The sequence below is a fragment of the Sciurus carolinensis genome, chromosome 1 (genome assembly GCF_902686445.1).
Source record: "Sciurus carolinensis chromosome 1, mSciCar1.2, whole genome shotgun sequence".
NCBI lineage: Eukaryota > Metazoa > Chordata > Mammalia > Rodentia > Sciuridae > Sciurus > Sciurus carolinensis.
In genome coordinates this window covers 39,090,618-39,113,521 of record NC_062213.1, presented here as the reverse complement: position 1 = coordinate 39,113,521, position 22,904 = coordinate 39,090,618, and the positions used below count along the sequence as shown (strand labels likewise).

At 34.2% G+C, this 22,904-nt stretch overlaps 1 protein-coding gene across 6 annotated transcripts in view; it reads left to right on the top strand.

The window, feature by feature from the left end:
- Vps13b (vacuolar protein sorting 13 homolog B) overlaps window positions 1-22,904 on the top strand; it is an 829,431-nt gene that overhangs the window by 393,809 nt on the left and 412,718 nt on the right. For all 6 annotated transcript variants that reach the window (XR_007108524.1, XR_007108523.1, XM_047551787.1 and 3 more), the window contains exon 22: window positions 13,873-14,000. Coding sequence is in view for 4 of the 6 variants with exons in the window: in XM_047551787.1 (XP_047407743.1) it covers window positions 13,873-14,000 (128 nt within the window). In the remaining 2 variants the exon portion in view is untranslated. The remainder of the gene's footprint in view (window positions 1-13,872; window positions 14,001-22,904) is intronic.

The following is a 22,904-nucleotide window of genomic DNA, read 5'->3' as shown; positions in this document are numbered from 1 at the left end:
TCTCATTTGTGAGAAAAAATTATCCATTTTTTAAAAAAATTCATTTTTATTTCTAAACCAAAAATTCATGTGGAAAAATGTTAGTCTGCAGAGCTTAACATGATACTTAAAATTCCCTTTTAAGTTGTTTCTGCATGAATTCTGACCAATCAGGGTAAGTTTGTAATTAGATAACATTTCAAAAGTTAGTTTCCTAAGGATTTCAACAGATTCTAGATGATCTTTTGATATGTCAGCCATAGTGTAGATGTTTTTACTCATAGACTTGAAATCTTTAACACTTTGACTTTTTCCTTGATTACTTAGTGATACTGGTTAGAAGCTTTATCTACCAATTACTTATTTGATTCTTACTATATTGCATTCCTAGTGTACATAGAACTCGTATGTAAATCAGCAGATAGAAAGATGAAGATATAATTACACTTCTTAAATGTGTCTTGGAGAGTGTATTGTAGTTAGTATTTGTTAATTCCAGTAAAATAGTTTATTAATCAGATTAGGTTTTTTTACAATTTTAAACATACTACCCCTTTTTTTTAGCATGGATTTTTTTTGGGGGGGAACCTGTTTTTGAGATTAAGACTGATACTTAACTTCATATTTTTTTTTCAAATTCTTGGGTTCCTTATCTTTTTGTTCCATTTAAAAAAAATTTCTCTAAGACCAAAACAGAAGATATGTTTGTATGATTCCTTTTAATATATTCAAGTTTTCATTTTTTTTTTTATTTTGAAGGTAAGATATAGATTCATCTAAATGTAGTCTGAGAGAAAACTTATTTTAATGCTGGGAAATTACTTCCCTTTAAAGTAAAGCACTTTGATTACAATTGGTACTTCCCTTTCAAAACATTTTGCCCAAGCCAGTTTGGATCTATAGAAAACAGAAAGAGAGACAAAAAACAAACAAAAATCAAGACCAAATGCTTTTTTGTTGAAAAGTCACCTCACTGAGATCCATAGATCTAAGAAGGGAAAGGGTCATTAATGACTGCACTCAGGATTCTTACTTTCATTCCAGTTCATTTTGGAAAGGTTTACTGATATCAGGCTAGTGAATTTCCATCTTCCCAAATGTAATTATTCCAATTTAATGGAAAGGGTTGCCTTTTCTTTTAAATAAATTTTTTATCTTTAACCTTTATATTTGTTTTATGTCTTTTGTATCAGTCTATGTATCTATGGAGTGTGACAGCTTCTTTAAAAAACCTAATAAAATTTAGATTCCTCCTTAATCATGCAGATTATATGTGAATTATGCCACTGTTAACAGGACAAATGTAGGATTGTTCCAATCCCTTCTTGTTGTTGAATGTCCTCTCTTCCTTCATTATACTTAACGGTGTTAGCAGTGGCCTTCTAACATAAGGAGATCTACTTAATTAAATATTAACAAACTATGTATTTTCATATTTTTAGTTTTGTGTACCACATGTTGGAAGGACTCTGCTGTTTTACAATGTTTTACTTGGATGTTTAATTTTATGTAGAGAAAAACCTCTCATGTGGGGTCAGAAATGAGCATTCTCCATTCACTGTTCACACTAGTTACCTATGAACTTGTCAGAAGAGACAGAATACACTCACATGAAATGCATTACATGAAGTATATTAATTACTTACTGATGATAAGCAAGGGACCACAGAATCCTAGAACTCTGTGATCTGAGCCCTTAGTGTTCAGGAAAACTATCCAGGAAAGCTGTTTCTCATCAGAGGATCATACCCCACTTGAACTACAACAGAGACCCTAGAAAGCAGCTACCCTGTGTTTTATATCCTGAGTTGTTGGGACTGACTGGCTAAAGCATTTTGAGTGTTCTGTTTCTGTTCTGACCAGTCCTTCCCTATAAGGATGTTGCATTTCCTATATATTCTATAACTGTTCTTGAAAATTATAAGCAAGGAAGGGGAGAGAACTGGGTTGCTCCAAGGCCATCCATAGAAACAGTTTGCAGGTCATAAGGAGTCAAGTTAAAATTAAAAGAGTATGGTCTGAGGTAGTTGAGAAAGTCATAGGTGAAGAAAGTATCCAAATAATAAAAAAAGTCAGTACCACTATTTCCAAGTCTGTAGGCTTCGTCTGAGGGTCAGCAGGACAATGACCAGTGAATATGGTAATGGAAGGACTGAGACCCGTGTGACAGATGGTAAGAAGGGAGTGAGGTTGACTTTCTTATGTTTATGTATGAATACACTAGTGGTGAAATTCTACATCATGTACAACCACAAGCATGGGATCCTAATTAGATAAATTATACTCCATGTATGTATAATCTGTCAAAATACACTTTAGTATATGTAAAAGAAACAAATTTTAAAAAAGAGAAGGGAAAGAGGTGGAACAATTCTTAGGAAATAAAGATGGGAAATAAGCCCCATGATATGCTTAAAGCTTTTTGAGGATCTGTGCAGGCTGGATAATGTTGTTGCTAAGGCAGGGCATGTACAACTACTGACATATTGCCTGGTTTGACTCCTGATCGATAGGTGATTTATTAACTAAAGATTAAACATTTCTAAATTATAAAAAGACTTTCTGATGATAAGGGACATAAATAATATTCAGAAGCAGGCAGTGGGATTTTGTTTACTGATACCCATAACCAAAATGATCAGAAAGACAAAATAGATTTTTTTTTTTTTTTTTTGGAATGACTTAATACCAGAGACTGTACTGTCAGGTCTTTGTCTTTTCATGTTGGCTTATCTTTCTCTTATTGAACACACGTTTCTTGGTATAACAGTGTATGTGACAGTAGTACATCTGAACTTCCATGCTTAACCATTTGTTATAAAAGAGAAATAGGTTCATTGTCTACTGAAAATGTACCCAAGGAAAATTTTGCTGTTTTGGATTATGTGTCCACATTGAATAGTCACTAAGGAGATGAGGTACTATGATTGGTCCAGTGTCATCCCAGGTTGGGTCATGTATCCATTCCTTTGTGCAGGGTCATGAGATACAATACAGAAAATAATAGGAAAGCCGAAATTGAATATTTTAGTTTGTATGTATTGATGTTGCCTTTTCTAGTTTCTCACAGCACAGTTAAAACATGTTTATATAACACTTGGACTCAGTCACATTCACATATTTTTTGGATAGGAAGAAGGTAAATGGATTATGAAGGTATTATATGCATGAACTAGGGATGGGGAAAAAATCTAGATGAGATATCAGATATTTAAGGCAAATTGTGCTCAGGATGAAATATAGGGCCTTCTGCATTTTAGGCAAGCTCTTTACCACTGAACTACACTCCAAGAGGTTTTGTTTTATTTTGTTTTGGTTTAATCTAGATTTTATTCATTTGGGGGAAAGGAATTAGGAAGTGTTTTTGTTGTATGTAGTTTGAACAATTCAGTTCTGATTTGCACAGTTTATTAATTTTCCGGTGTTATCGGTTTCATTTAAAAGAAAATTTCCCAGAAATCCATTAAGTCAAGTTATAGCATATGATTTGAATCATTATGGTTAATTGAACAGTTCTTTGAGAATACATTGTGATATAAATAAGTGCATTGCAAGTTTTTCAGATTTGGATTTTTTGGATATAAGTATGCTATTTTAGTTTTTATATGATCTGGCAAGAAGTCAGCAAAAAATCAATCAAGTTGTTTTGTATGCAGTCTTTTCACCCTGTTTTAGCAGTCAGAACAAGATTATAGTTTCCAGATGAAATTTTGAATGTCACATAGTGATGACATATATTTTCCTGGTTGGCTCAGCATGAGATGCAATTTTGTATGCCATGTCACGCTGACTTGCAGAATCCAAAAGGCATTATTTCCCAGGAGGCTTTCAAGAGTGATAGTATCAAATGTAGTTTGTATTTTGATGAAAAGTATTAGACATTATTGTAGTTCTATGGCATGTTGCTTAAAGCTGTAAATATTATCTAACCTTCAGAAATTTAAAAATTGCATGTAAATATCACTTTCGCTTCCAATTATTTACATGTATATTACCAAAAATAATGAACAGTATAAATTATATATTAAGAATTCTATATTAAGAAGTAGTAAGGTATGGTAGGTAAATCAGTAGACTTAGGGATTGAAAACTGATTTATGACACTACCCCCATGCATGTCAAGCTAACCTCACACAACCCTATTTTTTTAATTTATAAAATGGTTGCTTATACCAGCAATATCTTACTGTGTTTTATAAGATCAGCCCAAAATAACATATGTGGAAGTTCTTTATAAAACACAACTTATTACATCAAGATCACATTTTCAGTGTTGTAATTTTAAAAGGAAAACTTCGAACTTTAAGCATACTGAAACATTTTATCTAATAGCCCTTGAGGAGTGATTTTATTCTTTCTTTTCTCTCTTGGATCTTAATCATCTGCAAATTGGCTTAAAACCCAGTATATCAATGCATGTCTACAAAATAACGTTTATTTCACATTGATGTTATTCCCTTCTCTGATATTATTTGTGTAAATACTAGTTGCCTATTTCTATTTTCTTTTTTAAAATTAACGTGTCTTATGTCTATTTTCTGACAGATCTCTGCTTAATATCTAACATGCTGCTCAAGTCTAACATGTCTTGTTACCTCTGCCTTCTTATATATGTGTAACTATATACCTCTCTTTCACCACCAGTCACCATGTTGCTTCAAGGCATAACCCCAGGATTCCTCTTCCTAATCTCTGTTCCTGTGCTTTCTCCCTCAAAATTATATCTTGAATTTTTTATTTGTATGCTGCAACCCTAGTCAGAGCCATATTATTTCTTGTGTGGAAAGGTATTCTACTGTTGCTATCCCATGTTCTCTAATCCTCTTTCTCAGTTACTACTTCATTGTTTAAATGTTGGCAAGAGATATCTCTTTTCCCAATTCAAATTAAATCTTGTCACTTCTGCTTAAAACATGTTAGTTGCTTCTTGTTGTTCTGAAGATAAATTCTTTTTAATCCAATCTGCCTTTTGAATTTTGATTGATGAGTTCAGGCCATTAACATTCAGTGTTATTATTGTGATATGATTTGTATTCCCAGTCATTTGACTCATTTTTGTTTTTTGACATGATTTGGTTTCTCCTTTATTTGGCTATTCTTTTAAGCTAGTTCCTCCCATTGCTGATTTCCATTGTTGTTTTTCATCTCTTCCTCATGGAATATTTTGCTGAGAATGTTCTGTAATGCCGGCTTTCTTTTTTTTTTTTTAATTTTTTTAAAATTTTTTGTAAATTGTTTTTTTGTTAATTGTAAACAAATGGGATACATGTTGTTTCTCTGTTTGTACATGGCGTAAAGGCATACCATTTGTGTAATCATAAATTTCCATAGGGTAATGTTTGATTCATTCTGTTATTTTTTCCCTTCCCCCCCACCCCTCCCACCCCTCTTTTCCCTCTATACAGTCCTTCCTTCCTCAATTCTTGCCCCCCTCCCTAACCCTAACTCTAACCCTAACCCTAACTCCTCCCACCCCCCATTATGTGTCATCATCCACTTATTAGTGATATCATTCGTCCTTTGGTTTTTTGAGATTGGCTTATCTCACTTAGCATGATATTCTCCAGTTTTATCCATTTGCCTGCAAATGCCATAATTTTATCATTCTTTATGGCTGAGTAATATTACATTGTATATATATACCACAGTTTCTTTATCCATTCATCAATTGAAGGACATCTAGGTTGGTTCCACAATCTGGCTATTGTGAACTGAGCAGCTATGAACATTGATGTGGCTTGTAATATGCTGATTGTAAGTCCTTTGGGTATAGGCCAAGGAGTGGGATAGCTGGGTCAAATGGTGGTTCCATTCCAAGTTTTCTAAGGAGTCTCCACACTGCTTTCCAGAGTGTCTGCACTAATTTGCAGCCCCACCAGCGGCTTTCTTTTTGTAAATGCCTTTAGCTTTTGTTTATCATGGAGGGATCTTATTTCGTCGTCAAATCTGAAAGTAAGTTTTGCTGGGTATAAGATTCTTGGTTGGCATCCATTTTCTTTCAGGTCTTGGTAAATGTTGTTCCAGGCCCTTCTAGCTTTTAGGGTCTGGATTGAAAAATCTGCTGATATTCTTATTGGTTTCCCCCAGAATGTAATTTGATTCTTTTCTCTTGTGGCCTTTAATATTCTGTCTTTATTTTGTATGTTAGGTATTTTCATTATAATGTGCCTTGGTGTGGGTCTATTGTAATTTTGTATATTTGGAGTCCTGTAAGTCTCTTGTACTTGGTTTTCCATTTCATTCTTCAGATTTGGGAAATTTCCTGATATTATTTCATTGAATAGATTGTTCATTCCTTTGGTTTGTTTCTCTAAGCCTTCCTCAATCCCAATAATTCTTAAATTTGGCCTTTTCATGATATCCCATAATTCTTGTAGATTCTGTTCATGATTTCTTACCATCTTCTCTGTTTGGTCAACTTTGTTTTCAAGATTAAATATTTTTTCTTCAATGTCTGAGGTTCTGTCTTCCAGGTGTTCTATCCAATTGGTTATGCTTTCTATATTGTCAAAATGGCCATACTACCTAAAGTGCTATACAGATTCAGTGCAATTCCAAATAAAATCTCAATGATGTACCTTACAGAAATAGAGCAAGCAATTATGAAATTCATCTGGAAGAATAAAAATCCCAGAAGAGCTAAAGCAATCCTCAGTAGAAAGAGCGAAGCAGGGAGTATCGCAATACTAGATCTTCAACTCTACTACAAAGCTATAGTAACAAAAACGGCATGGTATTGGTACCAAAATAGACAGGTAGATCAATGGTACAGAATAGAGGACATGGACACAAACCCAAATAAATACAATTTTCTCATATTAGACAAAGGGGCCAAAAAAGGCAATGGAGAAAAGATAGCCTCTTCAACAAATGGTGCTGGGAAAACTGGAAAACCATATGCAACAGAATGAAATTAAACCCCTATCTCTCACCCTGCACAAAACTCAACTCAAAATGAATCAAGGACCTCGGAATCAGACCAGAGACCCTGCATTTATAGAAGAAAAAGTAGGTCCAAATCTTCAACTTCTTGGCTTAGGATCAGACTTCCTTACCAGGACTCCCATAGCACAATAAATGAAAGCAAGAATCAACAACTGAGATAGATTCAAACTTAAAAGCTTTCTCTCAGCAAAGGAAACTATCAGTAATATGAAGAGAGAGCCTACAGAGTGGGAGAAAATCTTTGCCACTCATACTTCAGATAGAGCGCTAATTTCCAGAATCTATAAAGAACTCAAAAAACTCTACACCAAGAATACAAATAAATCCAATCAACAAATGGGCTAAGTAAATGAACAGAAACTTCACAGAAGATGTACAGGCAATCAACAAATATATGAAAAAATGTTCACCATCTTTAGTAATAAGAGAAATGCAAATCAAAACTACCCTAAGATTCCATCTCATGGGGAAGTGGTTCAAGATGGTGGACTAGAGGGTGGCTGCATTTCATGTTGCTCCAGGACTCAGGATTCGAAAGAGGAGATATTGAGAGACTTGGGACCAACTCAAAGCAGCTGGGTGAGTTTCTCCCGTTGGGGAGGTGTCCGGGATGGGGTGGTAGTCCTGGAACGCAGGGAACTTTGTGAAGTAGAGTTGCCCAACGAGACACCCCTCCCCCCGCTGGAGCAGTGAACTCGGACAACTAGGAGCATCGTAGAGGAGGCCGTTCAGCACACAGCTTGGACTTGGAGCAATCAGTGGGGCTCTGGTCGGCTGCCCAGACGAGGAGCTGCATGGTGAGCTGTTTGGTCTGAGAGCGACCGCTCCTGAACACCGGGGCCTGCCCGAAGGAGGAAGAGGAGCACGGCGGGTCATTTAGACTCGGAGTGACTGCATCAGAGCTCCGGGCGGCTGCTCAGAGGAGGAGGTGAGTGGTAAGTTGTTTGGACTCATAGCGACCGCTCCTGAACACCCGGGGGGCTACCTGGAGGAGGAGGAGGAACAGGGCGGGTCACTTGGCGTCGGAGTGACTGCCCAGGGCTACAGGTGGTTGGCGGGAGGAGGAAGTGCGCAGTGAGTTGCTTGGACACCTAGTGACCGCACCGGAACACCGGGCGGCTGTCCGGAGAAAGAGGCGTGCGGCAGGTCGCTGGGACTCTGAGCGACTGTACAGGGCTTCAGGTGGCTGCTCAGAGGAGGGGCCGCATAGCCAGGCGATTAGGTGCAGAGCAGGGTCCCAGGACCTAGGAGGCTTCTTGGTGGAAGAGCCGCACAGAGACACGCCTAGGGGCGGAGCGAAGGTTCCAGGACTGCGGGCAGATTCTCTGAGGAGAGGCAGCCTAAGGAGACTCGTCTGCGAAGGGTGAGGCTCCCAGGCCCAGGAGGTAGGTCCAGACCCCTGGGAACGTTGCAGAGGAAGGCAGCACAGCCCAGGCAGTAGTTGTAGATTGAGGGGAACCTCTAGGACGGGAACTGATCAGCGAGACCTCCCCAGCGGGTGAGTCTTCCCTGCCGGGTGAGGTTTTCCCACAAGGACGGTAAAACCAGAGACACAGGCCCAAACAGGCCTTGCCTCAGGCCGCAGCCTGATTCCCCTTTGGATGACCATTGGTCAACAAGTGGAGGCACCTCTGCCCACTAGCAGGGAATATACCCACCTGAAGGCCACCACCTCTAGAGAGGCAGCTTCCTTGTGGAGCCCTGCATTATCAACTTCCTCCAAGACTTCAGGCTATTGAAGGATAAGAGGGGATATACTAGAAATCTTCAGGGACACTGTAATAGAGGAAAGCTGCAATATCTCAGCGATCCACTGATACCTGAACAATATGAGAAAACATGGGAAGAAAATGCCCCAAACAAATCTAGATGTTACATCAATAAAATCCAATGACAGCATGGCAGAAGAAATGACAGAAAAGGAGTTCAGAATGTACATAATTAAAATGATCAGGGAAACAAACGATGAGATGAAAGAGCAAATGCAGGCATTGAATGATGAGATGAAAGAGCAAATGCAGGCATTGAATGATCACACCAATTGACAGTTAAAAGAGCAAATACAGGAAGCAAAAGATCATTTCAATAAAGAGTTAGAGATATTGAAAAAAAACAAACAGAAATCCTTGAAATGAGGGAAACAATAAACCAAATTAAGAACTCCATAGAAAGCATAACCAATAGGATAGAACACCTGGAAGACAGAACTTCAGATATTGAAGACAAAATATTTAACCTCAAAAACAAAGTTGAACAAACAGAGAAGATGGTAAGAAATCATGCACAGAATCTCCAAGAACTATGGAATATGAGTCATACATTGCTGGTGGGGCTGCAAATTAGTGCAGCCACTCTGGAAAGCAGTGTGGAGACTCCTTAGAAAACTTGGAATGGAACCACCATTTGACCCAGCTATCCCACTCCTTGGCCTATACCCAAAGGACTTACAATCACCATACATCAATGTTCATAGCTGCTCAATTCACAATAGCCAGATTGTGGAACCAACTTAGATGTCCATCAATGATGAATGGATAAAGAAACTGTGGTATATATATATACAATGTAATATTACTCAGCCATAAAGAATGATAAAATTATGGCATTTGCAGGCAAATGGATGAAATTGGAGAATATCATGCTAAGTGAGATAAGCCAATCTCAAAAAATTAAGGACGAATGATATCACTGATAAGAGGATGAGGACACATAATGGGGTTTGGGAGGGGTTAGTGTTAGGGTTAGAGTTAGGGTTAGGGAAGGGGGCATGAATGGAGGTAGGAAGGACTGTATAGAGGGAAAAGAGGGATGGGAGGGGTGGGGGGGAAGGGAAAAAATAACAGAATGAATCAAACAACATTACCATATGTAAATTTATGATTGTACAAATGGTATGCCTTTACACCATGTGCAAACAGAGAAACAACATGTATCCCATTTGTTTACAATAAAAAAAAAAAAAAAAGATTCCATCTCACCCCAATTAGAATGGCGATTATCAAGAACACAAGCAGCAATAGGTGTTGGAGAGGATGTGGGGAAAAAGGTACACTCATACATTGCTGGTGGGGCTGCAAATTAGTGCAGCCACTCTGGAAAGCAGTATGGAGATTCCTCAGAAAGCTTGCAGTGGAACCACCATTTGACCCAGCTATCCCACCTCTTGGTCTATACCCAAAGGACTTAAAATCAGCATACTACAGAGATACAGCCACATCAATGTTCATAGCTGCTCAATTCACCATAGCTAAATTGTGGAACCAACCTAGATGTCCTTCAATTGATGAATGCATAAAGAAACTGTGATATATTATACACACACACACACACACACACACACAAACACACAATGGAATATTACTCTGCCATAAAGAATGATAAAATTATGGCATTTTCAGGCAAATGGATGAAATTGGAGAATATCATGCTAAGTGAGATAAGCCAATCTCAAAAAATTAAGGACGAATGATATCACTGATAAGAGGATGAGGACATATAATGGGAGTGGGAGTGTTTAGCGTTAGGGTTAGGGTTATCTTTAGTGCTAGGGTTAAGGAGGGTGGTAAGAATGGAGGAAGGAAGGACTGTATAGAAGGAAAAGAGGGGTGGGAGGGGTGGGGGGAAGGGAAAAAATAACAGAATGAATCAAAGAACGTTACCCTACGTAAATTTATGATTACACAAATGGTATGCCTTGACTCCATGTACAAATAGAGAAACAACATGTATCCCATTTGTTTACAATAAAAAAATAAGATTAAAAAAATAAATTAAAAAAAAGATAAATTCTAAACTGCTTACTATATCATAAAAAGTTTGCCCTGATCTAACCTGTATCACATTCTTCTGTTCCATCTTCTATCATTTTTCCTTACACTGATCCTCTTTCCTTGTGGATGGCATCATGCTTTTTCTTTTTCATAGGGATCTTTTGCTTATGTTGTCTCTGCTCTTCTCATAGCTATGGACTTCGCATATTTCAGGTCTTAGTTTAAGTGTTACCATTTCAGTAAAGAAACCTTTCATATTCCATTTTTTAAAATAGATCCATAACCTCTCCCCCAGGATTCCCTGCCTTATTACCTCTTTCCTTGTCCTCATAAGTCTTAGCATCTTTTCCATTTATTTATTTATCTTTCTGTCTCCTCCTGTAGAATGTATGTCACAGGCCTCATGTAACTCTTTCTGTTTTGTATTTGCAGAATCTAACATCCGTTTCTGTCATTGAACAAATATGCCATAAGTTGTTACATGAATGAGTGAAATCTTTTCTCTCTTGTTATTTTTATTTAGGGACAGACAAATCACATTGTTTAATGACTTTCACTCCTGTCCTTGTATGGATTTAAATTGATTTCCTGTCATTTTTGATATCTTTTTCTCAGATTTTCCAGGGATGCTTACTGAACTTTTAGAAATTAACAGCTTTTGGTACATTTTTATTGGTGTGTATTCCTACTAATTTAGAAATTAAAATATGATGTAAAATGCTGAATTATGGTAAAAATAGTTCAAGTTCAGCCCAAAATATTGAGGTAAAATTTTTTTGTACTCAGACAGTCATATATAATCCTCAGTTCTTGCAGTGTTCCCATTTCTCTGCTAATTCTTTGAATTTTGTCAGATTATAAAGAAAGGACCCAATCTAATTTTGTGAAATCAGTCACCTTTTCTAAAAGAAAATGCCATTTGAGGTAGAGTAGTTTGATTTTGATATAAAAGGTGTACAGTTAAGTTTCAAATTGTGTAACCTTCATGTCTTTACTGTCCATAATGATTTGTTAAATTTCCATCATTATTTCATACATTTTAGTTCTGTCTTAAACATTGCTACATTAAACTGAAAAGTATTCTTCAATTGAAAAACAAACATTATTAGCTTTTGTTTTTTAGTACAGAATAGGAAACTGACCCTTAGGTTTAATTGCTTTTCCAAAATCATTCAGAAAATTGTACAGCTAAAGCATAAACTCATGTTGACTCCAAGTGTAGTACTTTTTCCAGGGTATAAACATAGAAGAGTAATATTCAAATTAGATGGATCATTCCTGTGGAATAATTGTCTGTATTACTTTAACCAGCAAAATTAGGGTCTCAAAATTATTTATTGCTAAAAGCAAAAAATGTATAAATATGATTGAATTCAGGGTACCATGCTAAATGTAGGTTTTATATATTTCCAATGGAAATAAATAAATGTGATATTTTATGAAGTATTTATGGTACTGTGACCCTTAGTAGAAATATGATACATTTATTATATATTTGTACTAGAAGTCATTATACAGAATTTGAATAATAGAAGAGGTAATATAGAATAATAGTCAAAAGAATAGATCTGGAGTCATACTACCTAGGTTTATATCCTTGTTTTGTTACCTACCAGCCAGGTGACTTGGATATGTTAATTATCCTCTCTGCTGCTTATAGTACATCTAATCCATCAGTAAATCTTATTGGTTATATGTTTAAAATGAATATAGAATATCACTGGTTGCAATCTCCATTCCTGCTACTATCTCTCCCAACTGGTTTTTCTGTGTCAGCACTTGATCCATGTGATCTGTTTTCTATGCAGCAGAACAATTATTTCAAAATATATCTTCAGTAATGCCATGGCAATATTCAGAACCCATTATATCTCAGCTTCTCAGTGTAAAGACCAATCTCCTTACCATGGCACATATAAGCCCTATGTGAGCTGGTCCCTGTATGTAACTCTAACCTCATCTCCTTCTTTTACCTTTACTCACTTGCCAAGTGATCCTTGCTTCTTTACCATTGCTTAAAAATCTCACGCATATTCCTAACTCTGGACTTTTGTATTTTGTTCCAACTGTGTGTAGATATATACTGTTTCCTGTAACAAACATTGTTTTGAATTTCTGTTGTGCACAGTATCACAATTTTAGGGATTATAAGAATGGTAAAGGTCCATGCTTTTAAGGTAGTTTAGATCTATTGAAAGTGCACATATGTGAACCAAATTGGGAGAAGAGGGGAAGTGTGAGTTAATATAGTAATCAGTCATTCTCATGGTGTTGATATGGTAGCACTTATTTTGGAGAGGTAGATTGTTCAATTTAGTAAGTCTTGAAAGTAAAGATATGATTTATTTATTTTATGCTACTTTAATAAAATAATACATGTAAATTATTTGCATTAACATAAGACATGTAAGTATATAGAATTTCTTTAGATAAAAACTGATAGAAATTTGGCATTTTCAATTATCAAATTTTTTAATTCCTGAAATTTCACAGTATAAAAATTGTTGAAATTGTGTAATTTCTTTGGATGAACAGATTTTAAAATATTTTTTTAGATGTCGATTGACCCTTTTTTGTTTATTTATTTATATTTGCTGCTGAGAATTGAACCTAGTGCCTCACACATGCTAGGCAAGCACTCCCCAGGCCCAGATGAACAGATTTTTAATAATAGTAAAATAGCACATTTGATTTTACTCTAAAATAAATCTGCTTTTTATGTTCATCTTTTTGTTAACATGAAAATCATTATTTTTAATTGGTTATATGGGTAAGTTTTTGTTGTCTGAAAGTTTCACTTAAGGGAAGATTCATTTCCTTTTAGTTTTAGATGAATCAAGTGATTTATGGAAAAACTTTTATTGAAGTATTATTTTATATCGAGAAATGAATAAATTCAGTTACAACTTAATGAATTTCACAAAATGAATGCCTCCATCTAGTCAATAAATAGAACATTACATCATTCCTCAAGTCCACCTTCCAGTCACCAATCCCTTGAATAGTTGTGAAAAATAGTAATTCTGTAAGATAAAGTAATCTAACAAGACTTTTATAATCTTATATAGAGGTTAGATTTTAATCAAGGAAATAAATGGTCTTGAAAATGCTTTCTTAATAGTTTTTGGGAAAAAAAATTGTATACTTCTGTCAAATAATTTATTGTTTTAATACTTAGAATCCCGACCATTATCAGTTCCTGTGAAAGCCATGTTTAGTATATCTGAAGGCTGTAGAAGTCCTGAAGAAAGAATGAAAGAATTTATTGGAATAGTGTGGAATGCAGTGAAGAGTCTCACACTACAGGTAAAGTAAAACTTAGGTTATGATTCTAGTTTCTATAATATTTTAAATTTTTTTACATTATTAACATTGGTAAAAATTTTCTCTCAAGTAACACTCATGTGAACTATCTCATTTTCACAATTTGGTTGAAAACTTGATTACTTTGCTTATTATAAGCAAAATTATGAAACTATATGCCGTGTAAAAATTTACACATTTGGAGATTTTGAGATTTCTTTAAAAATTTTTGTTCATTCCAATTTTTGTTTTGAATAATATTTAAAAGATTTTAAAGCTCAGTGTAAAAATCACACTTAGTACTGAGATAGATTCTTAATTGGAATTAAATTAACCTGAAAGAGTTACCTATTTGTTTTTTTTTAACCTAACTATAGATTTAAATATGAAAATTACAGTTACTTCCTTATTTTATTGTTGCTAAATTTGAAATGCATATCATCTTTTTAAATTACCCTCCTTACAAATGATATATATATATTTTTTAAGTATTTTTTTAGTTGTCAGTGGACCTTTATTTTGATTTTATTTATTTATTTATATGCAGTGCTGAGGAGCAAACCCAGGGCCTTACATATGCCAGGCAAACACACTACCACTGAGCTATAACCCCAGTCCAGATGATATTTAAATTGATGAAAATATATTTAATTAAATGATTGTCTGATCTCGCAGGAATTAGATAAAAATAACTGAACATTTGCAAATTGCATGTTTTATATAATCTTTCCTCTGTATAAAATATGAAAGACTGATACCAGGGTCATCTGTATGAAACTTTATATGTAATACCTAAATATTGGGAGTTTAGTAGTTATACTTGAGATACAAAAATTTACAGGAGAAAATTTTTCCCACTTTAACAACGAGAGCAAGCTATATGCCCTACAAAGTTCCACTGATTTTAAGCCTCTCAAATTGAAATTTCAAATTTACATTGTGGTAATATAAGTGGGCTAAACTCAAATCTAAAAGGTGAGAAGCAAGCCACAGATTAAGAATCTCAGAAAACACACAAAACTCTCAATAAACACATGAAAAGAGAACTTTACTTCAACAGAAATTTACTACAAGATATGCTTCAAGACGTTCTTTTAGCTGAAGAGAAACAATAATAGATAAAATCTTGGTTTTGCAAGAAATAATGAAATATGCCAGAAAGAGTAAACCTGTCAGATAATAACTATTGAGGAAAAATATACTCTTTGCTCTTCTTTTCCCTTTCCTTTCCAATTAAATTCAACAAACAGTATGTGACCCTTAATCAAAATAAAGGGGATTTAAGATCCAAATTCATTGGTTAAATGGAATTTCAGTCATTTACTAAGAAGACATTTATAGAATCTCTTGTCTGTGCTATACTCACACCAATTCTTAGACCTACAGATGTGGTGAAATTATTTCTGCCAACATCACAGTGAGCTTTGTAGTTTATTCTTCCCCAGGTTATTGTCTAGGTGAAAATACAGATGACAAACATCTCTGTTGTAGCTTTTTGAGACTCTGATCTGAGTCCCCATCTAAGCCAAACCCAGATTGTTGACCTACAAAGACTGCGGGATAATAAATCATATTGTGTTAATCTGCCATAATTGTGGTAATTTAGTAGCAGAGAAAGCTAGTACATACAGATATAAAACATTTCATAGCATAGCAGTGATATAGTCTGATTAATTGCTACATTTAAATCCACCTATATCTAATGTTTTTAATATATTTATAAACATCTCCATTTATAGAGTATCAGTCAGTGAGAGTGTTTATTTGAAATATTATTTATAAAAGAGCCAGTAAGCTGTGTTTGGCAGTTCTTTACAGCCTGTCTTTTTTTGACCATAGTGGTCATAAGAAAGTTAAGAGTAGGAGGGAGCAAATGTGGCTGTTATTTCTTTACAGTAGTGTTTTGACTCTTTAGTTTGCAGGAATATGACTTAACTCACAAGCATCAGCTAAGTCTCACCGGTCTCACAACACATGAAGTCTTTTATTGTTAATATTATCCTAATATCTCATTGTGTTGATTCAGCTATTCTTCTGTCCTACAGCATCCTTTAGTGCAGTGGTGACATCATATAGGGCAGATTATTTAACATGAATGCAGACACACTGGTTTCATTTACATTGTGATTGTAGAAGCAAAAAATACATAATACTCTAAGGTGGTACCGGACATATACAGTCAGTGTTAGTCTTTCTATATAAAACACTGTCTCCTTATGATCTCTTTCATTATAAATCACTCAACTCCCACTCCCATACCCATAATTATTTCTTCAGGTTAGATCCCCTATGCTTTGGGTAGCTTAATAACATCTAACTTTTTCTTTTCAGTGGAGACCCATTACTGATGGAAATGAGAATCCTTCATGGCAGTTCTACCACAGTTACATACTCTTTCTCAGTTTGGTCAAACTCAATCTGTATTCTTAACTTGCTCCAGTCTGTAGTTCTAAGAAAATAAACATGAGCAGTCTACTTGTTTATTTCTTGTGTTTCTCCACAATGCCTCCCAGACTCTTATGTGCTCCTATAGTTGCTTTGGATTTTTTATATCTGTTAAATTGCCAATAAAATAAGTAGATCTTTCTTGATCCATTTGACCTAACATCTTGTTACATATTATTTTAATAATTCTCTGAAAGAGTAATCTGATATATTTAATATTTGAGACAAGCTAAATACTGAATTAATGAGTTAGTAGTTCTACATGTGAGCAACTTACTACTTAGAGCATTTCTTCTTCCTGTAATCATACAAGTAACAGTGAGCTTGTCTGATTATAGTACAATTAGAAATTGTAAATTATGGCCTGACACAAATAATATTTCATGGCAGAAATGAATATTTCAGATATTATCAGATCACTCCGTAGTGCATTTCCTTATATATCAGGCTCTTTTCTAGCAGTTTAAGCCTGATCTGTGTATGAATTAGTGGTATTTGCATTTTACTAAATTGGGAATTAGGCGTTCTAGTAGGAAAACAAACATCTTTTCAGAGACTTATTTGATATATAATAGACTTTCATAGAAAGCTTCTCTCTTTAATTTTGATTTCCAAATATATATATATATATATATATATTGCTTTCTTTTGATTCTAATCTGTAGCTTTTATTTCTAAGTACCTATCTTCCATTTTCTTCTGTTCAATTTTCCTCCTCTGTTGTAGTAGAAATGCTTTGATAGCAAAATTCTGGAAAACAAATTTAGCCTACATTCATTTGTATACCCACACATGCACACATATATTTATATATTTGAAATTTGTATATGTGAAGTTTTACTATGATGAGGCTACACAGATCTTTTGGATCTTATGTGTCTTTCAAATTAATTATCTTGTGCTCTTCTCAGTGAAAACCCTGAGGAGATAGAATATAATATGAGGAATGCTACTAGGCAGTGTGCTGCTAAATATAATCTTGGCTTTCTGAAGTTCTGCATGTTCTTTGTGATAATTATTATAGTTCTAAAATATTCCTGTTAAAATAGAAGTACCAGATAATAATGAACATGTTTAATCTTTTAACACTCTAGTATAAACTTATTTAAAATAGCAAGTTGCTTAATAGTACATCGTAGTGTGCACTCTTTCTTTCCACTTACTATTCCTTTCATTCATTCCTATATTTAGCTCCTACTTTCTGTTATGTGTCATATTAGGTATTAAGGAGACAAAATAAACATAATAGTTCTTATGGTCTAGCAGGAAAAAGGCCATGTGCCCAGATATGAAATATCTTGTGTGAAGTCCCTCTTAAAGGATCCCTTAGAAAACTTATGAATCAAAAAGAAAGTTGGTGATATAAAGATAGAGTATATGCTGCCTCGTTCCTGATGAATTTGAATACTATTCCAGATGAGAATTTGTTGATTTAAAGAACTAGTTGACTCTATTGTATGGTCTAGACTATGGTTACTATCAATAATAGTTAACTGTTTAAAATTTATTATAGCCCTTATAGTATTTTATAATGGTGTAGGTTGTTGTATTAAAAGTAACCTCATTCCTTCTTGTTCATCCTACCATGAATTGAAAAATGTGGTGTAAGTACCCTTTGATGATATCTTTTGAGAAGTTCAATAACAGGATGTGAACATTAGTATCATGTTACATGATTATTTGAAAGTTCTAGGAAAATATTCCACTCAAAGATTCCAAATGGTATCAAAAAGTTTTTATATCTATCGCACATCAGTATTTCATAATATAAGATATACTGAAGAATGTCTTCATCTAGCTAAGATGAATTAACAGGTATTAGATTTTTCTTGCTGCCTGAAGCAACCCTCACCCCCAAATGAACAAAATATACAAAACAATGGCTTCAGAGCACTAAGCAGTAAGCCAAGTTGAATGGTGATCTCTGAGAGACTTAAGATATAATCAGCAGAACTTATTCACCAATGAATTTAAGAAATGAGAGAACAAGAACTTGTCTAAGAGGTTGTCATATTCTAATTTTGATGTTTGTGTAGATAATGATGTCATTTAATGAAGGGAGTTCAACTTTTCAGGATTAGGGGCAAATAGGGAATTTGAATTTACATGTGTGTTTGAAATGACTGTGAAATGTCCAGGCATCTGTTGGTAGAAGAGACATATCTAGAGTTTAAAGAAACAATTCAGAGTAGAGATACAGTATGGAGAGTCACCTTGAAGATGGTTAAAAGCAGGAAAATGGGTCAGGCAGGCAAACGTGTGTGCTCTGGTCACATCTGTAATCCCAGCGACTTTGGTGGCTGAGGCAGGAGGATTGCAAATTGGAGGCCAGTGTCAGCAAATTAGCAAGACCCTGTCTCAAAATTAAAAGAAAAGAAAAGAAAAGGCTGGGGTGTAACACTGTGATAAAGCACCCCTAGATTCAACCCCCAGTCCCAAAGGAAAAAAAAAAATCAGAAGAAAGTATGTAAAGTTGAAAGAGCAGTGGGCTTAAGGGATTATCATTTTTAATGTAGTTAGTAAAAGAGAAAGTGTCTTGGTCAGATGCTAAAAGGTAGTGACCAGAAAAGTAGGAAGAGTAGCTGGAGACTTTATGGAATCTCAGGGACTATAGAATTTCAAGGAACCACTGATCAGCATTATCAAATTCTGGATGTTAACTTTGGGTTTTACTTTGTTTATCTACAGTATGAAATGGGTAGATTAATATTTAATCCTACATCCTCATAGTATTCTTTTGAATCTTACTCATTTTATAATGATGCAATGCCTTATTAACTTTACCATCTACACTGCGCTTAATCTTACATTATTATCAATTATAAATAGAGATAGTATTGTTTTTTTATTTTTCCTCATATTATTTTTACTTTTAATTATGATAAAATACACATATATGACATAAAATTTGCCATCTCCATCTTTTCCAAGTATACAGTTTATTGTTATTACTCATTCTGACTAAGCTTTTTAGGTATAAAATTATGTATAAGATTCCTAAATAATACCTTAGGGCAGGCTCTCTTGACCTGGAGATGCTTTTCTTGCCTCACCCTAGTCCTGACTATGTTATATACTATATTCTTGGTGGGGGGAATAAATTAGATTCTGATTAAATACTTAAAATCAAGGCTCTAAATTTCTGAGTTTTTAGAAAGTTTTTTTTTCCAAGATGTTTTATGAACCAAAATGTAAAATAGAAAACTACAAAGTTGTCATCAGATAAAACAGAACATCATAATTTAAAGCCATCAAAGAATTATTCTTTCAGTTGAAAGTTTGAGCAAGTGAATACGTTTGGAACCAGAGTTGATTTGGGGGCCAAAGTTGGTATTTACTAATAAGCCCATATTCTTTTCCACTAAGGAGAGAAAAACTTGTGTAAAGATATGAGCAACATTTGCTATAACCTGTTTTTAAGTGGGAAAATGGAACTTTCGTATTTCATTATAATGGTTTATTTTGTAGTAATACATGTAGTCTTAATCTTTTTTATGTGAACTTGCTTTTAGGGCCTTTTAACAACAGATTTTCATAAACTCATTATTTGCAATTTTTCTCTATCTCCTCATCAGCAAAGATCCTATCTGTTATACTCAAAAGACTATATATTTATTCCACAGGCATATAATGAGTTGTGGCATGTAGTTGATAAAATAGAAATGTTCTGGCCTGGAATTCCCAAAGAAAGAATAATAATTTTCTTTGTTTTTGCCAGACTCTTTTTTGTTTGTTTGTTTGTTTTGCTTTTTGGTTGTATATATTGAAGTTCATGACGTTATTTTTCTATTTTATAGCATTTAGTGGGTTTTTAGCGTGCATTTGTTCATTTGCTTTGGGTTTTGGTAGTCTCTGAACTATCCTGGTCTCTTGCTAATAATTGTATTATTACTTTAGGGGACTACTTCCCACATTTTGTGTGATTCTGATTAGAGTATCATAGTGTCTCAGGCAAAGCACCATAAACCAGTTAAGCTAGGCCAATTGAATTTTCTTTCCTAGGAAATTTCATCTGGAGCCTGACCAGTGATGAAGTAATCATATTGCTCGATGTTCCATGAACTCCCTGAATTATTTTCAGCATCAAATAAGGAGTAGATATTTCAGGCCAGACAGATGAACTCTCATCATATTATTTATAAAAGCAAGTTTTTAAACATTTAACACTGGCAGTTTTGCAGAGACTTAACATTCTTATTTATAGTAATTGAACAAGTAACAACCATTGTGTGGTAATTTGTTAAAAGGAAGAAATCTGGAATTCAAATCTAGGCAATTTTTCATGTCTTCCCTTGGCAAAATTTTATAGAAAAAGTTTTATTTATCATAAACTGATTTATAATAATGAGTCTGGAAAGGAAGATAACAAAGGTTCACCTTTGAGATTTTTTTATTGAAGACCCCAGATGACTCTATTTAGATTTCTTACCCAAAATATTTTCATGACACAGTGAAAATTTTTTAAATAGGGTAGATAAATTGGGTTAGTTTTATATATTTATCATAATATAAATGTAATACTCCTTATTTTGGAAGCCCTACATACATTGATTGATGATCAATGGTATTTTTTAATGTACTGTGAACATTTTTTGTAAATCCATAAAGGCCAGTATATCGTACATGACAAATAATAGAATATTAGTGTTTGTTTATTGACTATATTTATTTTTAAAATGTTGTGGTAACATTTGCCACATAAATATTTATAGCAATGCCATGATTTCCTCAAATTATAGATGAGGAAATGGAAGTCATGGAGACTTGTCAAAGTTTCTGCAACTGGATTTGTTGAACCCATCTGACTGACAAGTCAGTTTTATTAACTACCCTATTAGACTTTGTGGAATGTAATTATGAACAACATGCATGAAGGAATTATTTTAATATCTGATGATAATGATAATCATGTTCACTTATTTAATAATTATTTATTGACTACTTAGTACATGCTAGGCACTGTAACAATTACTAAGACTATAGCGGGAACAAAAAAAGACCAGTCATTTGACTGTACAAAGCTTCCATTCTAGTGAGAATTTTATAAGGATGTTAATACTGAAAATTCCTATTTTAAGCTCTTTGAGGACTAGAAAGTGCATTTTGTTTCTGTATAACTGACTTTCAGCTTAGTGCACTAAAGAATCCATGAATAAAAGAAATATGAATCAACTACAAACTACAGTATTTATTTTTATTTTTCACTTGAAACTGTTCCCCGAAGAATAAAATGCATTCATGTATATGATATCTTATTTTGTAGAAATATTGTAAAATATTGCCACTAAAATTTCAGGTTTTAGATAAAAAGGAATATGTTATTTGGGAATAGAAAATAATAATGTTACTTGAAAAGGCAGAAATATGATACAGCATTTAGAAACATTTATAAATGAATTATTTTTATGATGGCCAGTGACTAAGGTTTTCTAATTACAAGTTGACAGTATTGCTCAGGGGTAGAGTGTTCAGCATACACAAGACCCTGGGTTCAATTCCAAGCACCACCCCCCCCAAAAAAAAAAAATAAAAAAGAAGAGGGAGAAAAAGAAAAGATTTTCAGATTATTGTGTAAATGAAACTTACCCTCTGCTTTTTAAAACTGGTTTGCAACCCAATTATATAGCACATAAATCAGGAAAAAGAAAAAAGAAAAAAGAAAAAGCTTTTTCCCAAACCTCATATATAGGGGAGGAGAAACACACTGTCATCTGTCTTTTCAAATTGCAGATAAACTTTAAACTTTAAGTGAATTTCTTTTCTTAAAATAAAAATACCAAATAGTTTTACTTTATTAGTTTATTATCCTCAGTATGTGATACTTTGATATGCTGCCCTTGACCTAATAGGAACCAAAATAGAGGTGATTCTACTTCAAGAATTTGTAATAATCCCTTCACTTTAACACATGAATGTGTTCAATATTGGCAAAAGAACACGTTGCTACCAAAACTGAAACAAGATCCTTGAAACAGAAAGGATGTTGCCATGGAAAAATGAAGTAACACTCAGTGCAGCTGTGATGCATTAATGAATAGGATATTTTTTTAAAAGATCATTTGTGTTTGGTGTGGCTCAGAGGGTCCCAACCAGATGGTTTCCATGAACATGATCTGACCCCCAGCTTGAGGACTTCTTACTGGCAGATTACTTCATTTTCTTTCCCTTGGATTGTCAGATCCTTACATTAATGTAAAATTTACTGCTGCAGATTTATATTCAGTACTATAAATCACTCAAGATTTTACATTAAAACCACAAATTTAGAATATAGTTTAACAGTTATTTTAAAAGTGTAAAAAGATTTATGTGATAACTTCAGTATATATCAACAATGTAACTTTATAATAATTTTGAACAATTTAGATTATATCTATGTTTTGATTCTTATCATAAAAGGAATCCTGACAACATATATCATATTTTAGAATGTTTATCATTTAGAGTCATTGCATAGCTCAT